The following is a 5,582-nucleotide window of genomic DNA, read 5'->3' as shown; positions in this document are numbered from 1 at the left end:
TCAGCTAATTATGAATATGTGCACTTGTGAAAATTGTAATTCACCATGTGTCCTTACTACGCGTGGTGACACTATTGATGGGAAAACGTGGGTCTGTAAAAGGAGGATATCAGTTCATAACTCTTTGTTCTTCGAAAGAAGCCATATTTCACTGTACAATATCGTTTTGATCATTTATTGCTGGTCACACATGCGTTTCATAAACAGTCGGACTACAGTCCTAGATTGGTGTAATTTCTGTTGTGAAGTATGTGACGTTTGGCTTCAACAAAACCCAATGGAAGTTGGCAGTGTTGATGGTAATTCAATAAAGACGAGCAAGACATTTGTTCACTTTTATCTCCCCCTTAATTTTTGTCTACTTTTTAAAACTCCTTATACTTAACAATTACCGCAAAAGTGACAAATGATGTTTCTCATGAGAGAAACATCTTATCCTTCACTATTCAGTAGTTTCATATATCTTCAGCAGTTCTCAAAGTCGACTTGGGCGGAATTTGAACTAAGAACGTCCTCATGATTTTGCCAGCTTACCGCCTCAAAAAAATATGGAATTTCCCGGCAGGGAATGAAAACATCGCTTCCCGGGAGAAAGAGAGTTGGGAAAGTGAAGTGAAATGACGTTTATTTTTAGCATTCACGGGTTCCACACAGTGATCTCTCATATTGTTTATATTTAAATATAAACAAAAAAGAAAAGAAAGTGAGTAGAGCCATCTGTTGGATAATTCAGGAAGTAAATTTTATAAAGGGAAACAACTTAGACAAACTGTCGTTTCCAACGGGTACTGTCTCGCTGTTCACATTTTGAAAACGGTAAGTTTAGCTATGTCATAATGTGTATAGAAAATTGACTAATGTGACGTTTCAAGGATACGGTAATAATGTTGGTAGGAAAACACGTAATAGTTTTGGAAAAATTCCACAGTTTGAAATGTTGATCTATTATTTTTAAAAGTTTATGCATAACTTTTGCGTGTTACGTAAAGTAAATCGCGAAAGTAAAGAATACGTCCACCCGGTATTTAAGGTTAGGATTAGGGTATTTGTTACGCCGAAAACGGGTGGTGTACATATTTTTTACCTCCGCCAAGTAAATTGCCTACATTTGCTGTAGAATGAGAATTTTTATTGTAAAATCAGTATAATTATTTTTGTCAATTCGTGTCTCTGTAATAGAACTTCCTGTTTAGTTTGCAATTAAACCCATCTCCGTCACCCCTCGTCCCGTAGTTCGTTTTTCTGTCTATATGTGTGTGTCCGTGAACGCATACATTCGTTCTCAGCATGTTTTTTGTTTCGACTTCATTCCCAATACCTTCCCCCTTTCTCGCACCCTTTTTTATGTACGTACGAGCCAGAGAAGAGGACAGAGTTAAACAAGAAAGAGGGCAGGTGCAGGTGTGCTGCTGTAAAGGAAATGCATGGTTATCTAGACGGATGGAAGAGCAAGAGAAAGAGAGATACTGCTCAAGAATGAGGGCTGAAGAGGAGATTTGCGGTTATCCTGAGGAGAGAGAGTTAATATGAAAGACGCCAGGAGCAATTGTAAAGGAGATCGATACATGGTTACCTGGCCAGAGATAAGAGCAGGAGAAAGAAGGAGAGAGAGTGATCAAGAATGAAGGCAAAAACAGGTGTGTACTGTAGAAGAGATACATAGTTACCCAGCCAAGGGATGAACAAAAGAGAGAGATTGAGAGACAATGAGAGTGATGACTACGAGGGGCCAAGGTATACTTCCAAGGAGCAGGGATCAGAGCATAGATGGGATGATAGAGTAAGGAAGAGAGAGGTATATATATGTATGTATATAGTTGAAAAGGGGTTAAGATTCCATACAAATCAAAAATTGTTAGAAAATTAAATAAGGTTTAAAATCACAGTAGTATATTTTAGGGACAGAGAGAGGAATAAAATGTTGTGGGTTTTACAATTTGTACCCATATTTGAGTTTTTAAGAATTCAAATATGGGTATACACACACACACACACACATATATATATACACACATACATATGTCTGTGTTTCTCCCCTCTCATCACTTGACAACCAGTGCTGATTTGTTTCCGTCCCTGTAACTTAGTGGTTCAGCATAGGAGACCAATAGAATAAGTTCCAGACTTTAAAAAAAAAAATACTGGGGTTGATACATTCAACTCAGATTTCTTCAAGGTGCTGCCCCTGCATGTCTGCAGTCTAATGATTGAAGCAAGTAAAAGATAAAAGTTAAATACACATGGTGTGGTTTAAGCAGATAACAGCTTTGTTTGTTACTCTAGAAACAGGCATCAATGTGTCTGTGGTATTCGATTGTCTACAATTACCTGTTAAAGCTGTTAACATTTTATTTACTATTTCATGGCAGAAATTCTTGGCACTGTTTCTACAGCTAGATTCCCTCTTTAACACCAAATGCTTTACAAAATGTATTGAGTATATTTTATGATGGCACAAGCACTAGATAGACTGCATTGTCTTCAATATAACTAAAGTGTCCTTTCTTTACTACGTTGTCAGACGGCCAATCACTTTTCACAGAGTACTTGGTACCAACACTACCGAAGTTACCTTCTCCACTACAATACTGTGAAGTAAAAGAAAAGAATGAGTATGGTAGGGTAAACAGATTGAGAGGAGGGTGATAGAGGAGGGAAATAAAGGGGCAAAGAGAGAGAGAGCTACTTGTAGGGGTTTTTAATTCGTTTATTTTATTGATAAATTCTATTAATTATTTTATCCTTTTCTACTGGATATATTTCATGATTTTATAAATATTGACACTTTACAGTAATTATGTAATGGGGGAATCATATATGCCGGACATTGTCCCATGCAATTGTTATTTATTCTGCAGTCTTCAAAATTATTTGGGTGGAAAAAATATGAATTCTGTAGATGAGGTCAGAACAGTACTAGAGGAGTACTTTTTATCATGGACAAGTGAATTTTGGAAGAGGGGCAATATATATATATATAAGACACCATTTCGAGCGTGGCCGTTTTCGTGCGGGTGACACGTAAAAGCACCCACTACACTCTCTGAGTGGTTGGTGTTAGGAAGGGCATCCAGCTGTAGAAACTCTGCCAAATCAGACTGGAGCCTGGTGTTGCCATCCGGTTTCACCAGTCCTCAGTCAAATCGTCCAACCCATGCTAGCATGGAAAGCGGACGTTAAACGATGATGATGATGATATGTGATATAGGCTTTGCATTATGTTGTGTGACATTCTTTTAATAACAAATTGAAAAGTAAAGTTCAGTTGTTTACTTCTACAATTTATCTTTGTAGAAATGGAGTAGTACTTCCACTATTCTATCTCTGCTATTAAGATATCCTCTATATCTTATACTGTTGTTTCTCTATTATTTCAGAATATCAGACAACTGTGACATCAAAGAATTTCTTACATCAAATTAATCATCAACATTAATTACCTCTTAAAGACTACAGAAAAACGTTACATGCAACAAATATATAACTCAATGGTAAACTACAGTGAAATATTTCTTCTGAATGAAGATTAATGGCAGCATTTCTCTCCTGTACAGTCTGCATTATGTACGGGATGAAATTGCCTTCTCATAATTAAATTTTGATGAAGTTTCAAATATGTTTGTGGCATTTTCAGATATTGATGAAAATCAGAATTGATGGATTATTAGCCATAAAACATTTGAAATAAATGAACAGTAAAAAGTGAAACAACAAAATAAACATTGTTCTGAGAAGAGAAAACTATTGAAACAATGAATAATGTTACAGACTTAAAGGATTGATACATTATTTTGTTGAAGAGATGCAAAAAGAGACTGAAAAATCTTCATACCATTGTGGTGTCTGTCAAAAATCATTTTCTCTGGAACGTAACCTCATTAAACACAAATGTATTAATAGAGATGAGAAACCATATCGCTGTGATATCTGTGGTAAATCATTCTCTAAAAATGATGGTCTCAGTAGACATAAACGTATCCATACAGGAGAGAAGCCATATCAGTGTGATATCTGTGGTATATCATTCTCTGAATTTGGTCACTTAAGTAACCACAAACGTACTCATACAGGGGAAAAACCATATCACTGTGATATTTGTGGTAAATCATTCACTAGAAGTAGTCTCTTGACTACACACAAATGTATTCATGCACGTGAAAATCCTTATCACTGTGATATCTGTGGGAAACCATTCACTGATATTCACAACTTAACCAGACACATCCGTATTCATACAGGAGAAAAACCCTATCAGTGTGACATCTGTGGGGAATCATTCTCTAGAAATGATGCTGTCACTAGTCACAAACGTATTCATACAGGAGAGAAGCCACATCACTGCGATATCTGTGGTAAATCATTCTCTGAATCTGTTCACTTAACTTACCACAAACGTACTCATACAGGAGAAAAACCATATCACTGTGATATCTGTGGTAAAACATTCTCTGAATCTGGTCACTTGACTAAACATAAACGTACTCATACAGGAGAAAAACCCTATCAGTGTGACATCTGTGGTAAATCATTCTCTAGAAATGACGGTCTCACTAATCATAAACGTATTCATATGGGTGTGAAGCCATATCAGTGTGATATTTGTGGTAAATCATTCTCTCAATCTGGTAACTTAACTAAACACAAACGTACTCACAGGTGATTAGCTATATCAGTGTGTTAGATATTTTTCTGAAAGTACTCATTTAACTAAATCTAAGCACATTCATACAGAGAAGCTATATGACTGATATCTGTAGCGAATCATTCTCTCAACTGACTTTACTAAACACATATGTGTTCATACATGAGAAAGTCCATATCACTGTGACATCCATTGTAAGTCATTCTATATAAATGGTGCTTTATGTAGACACAAACATTCATACACAAAAGAGGCCATACCAATGTGATATCTGTAGTAAATCATTCTGTAATTTAAATACCTTAGTTACAAACATATTTATACAAGAAATCAATATAGCTGTATTATCTGTGGTAAATCATTCACATGAAGGTTTCATTTTACTAATTTATGCATTCATATGGGAGATAAACCATATCACTGTGACATCTGTGATGTATCATTTTCTCAAAGAAACGTTTTACATACTCACAAATGTATTCAGACAGGAGAAAAGTGATATTGTGATATCTCTGAGAAATCATTCCCTGGCAAAAGATTATCTCCCCACTTAGCTATCCACTTAGAAGTATAACTGTATTATTATCCAAATTCATTATCTCACACAATGATAAACCTCTCAAGTCAATTTTTTATTCACTGAAGCAATATGTACCCTCGACTCTTCCTAATCAATAATCTTTTGTTTCCTATTTTGAAATAATCTTTGAAAGCTTAATGCTTTTCTTGATGCCAGCCATTTAGTCACCTTTTACATTACATAAGCAAGGCATGCCATACCTTTATTGTAAAACCAATATACACAGTTATCGTCTAAGTTTATTTAGTGAGAAGTTATGTAATTATGCTGTTTTACATATAACTACTACTGTGTTGACATAATTGTGGTAACTTTGGTAACTTACTGCTGTATTATTTGTAATAAAAATCGTTTATTCAC

The 5,582-nt window shown here is 35.5% G+C and overlaps 1 protein-coding gene across 1 annotated transcript; it reads left to right on the top strand.

Annotated features, from left to right (window-relative positions):
• The first annotated feature begins 6 nt into the window (after positions 1-6).
• On the top strand, positions 7-5,582 carry LOC106878325 (zinc finger protein 681). Its single transcript, XM_052977658.1, has 2 exons — positions 7-816; positions 3,378-5,582. Exon 2 carries the CDS (start codon positions 3,803-3,805, stop codon positions 4,658-4,660), a length of 858 nt encoding a protein of 285 aa, XP_052833618.1. The 5' UTR covers positions 7-816; positions 3,378-3,802; the 3' UTR covers positions 4,661-5,582.

This window comes from Octopus bimaculoides, chromosome 28 (assembly GCF_001194135.2).
Source record: "Octopus bimaculoides isolate UCB-OBI-ISO-001 chromosome 28, ASM119413v2, whole genome shotgun sequence".
NCBI classification, from domain to species: Eukaryota; Metazoa; Mollusca; class Cephalopoda; order Octopoda; family Octopodidae; genus Octopus; species Octopus bimaculoides.
The sequence above is the reverse complement of the archived record's forward strand: the minus strand, read 5'-3'. Positions and strand labels throughout refer to the sequence as shown.

Coding starts and splice junctions, on each gene's coding strand:
- LOC106878325 (XM_052977658.1), top strand. CDS start 3,803: ATGCAAAAAGAGACTGAAAAATCTTCATACCATTGTGGTGTCTGTCAA.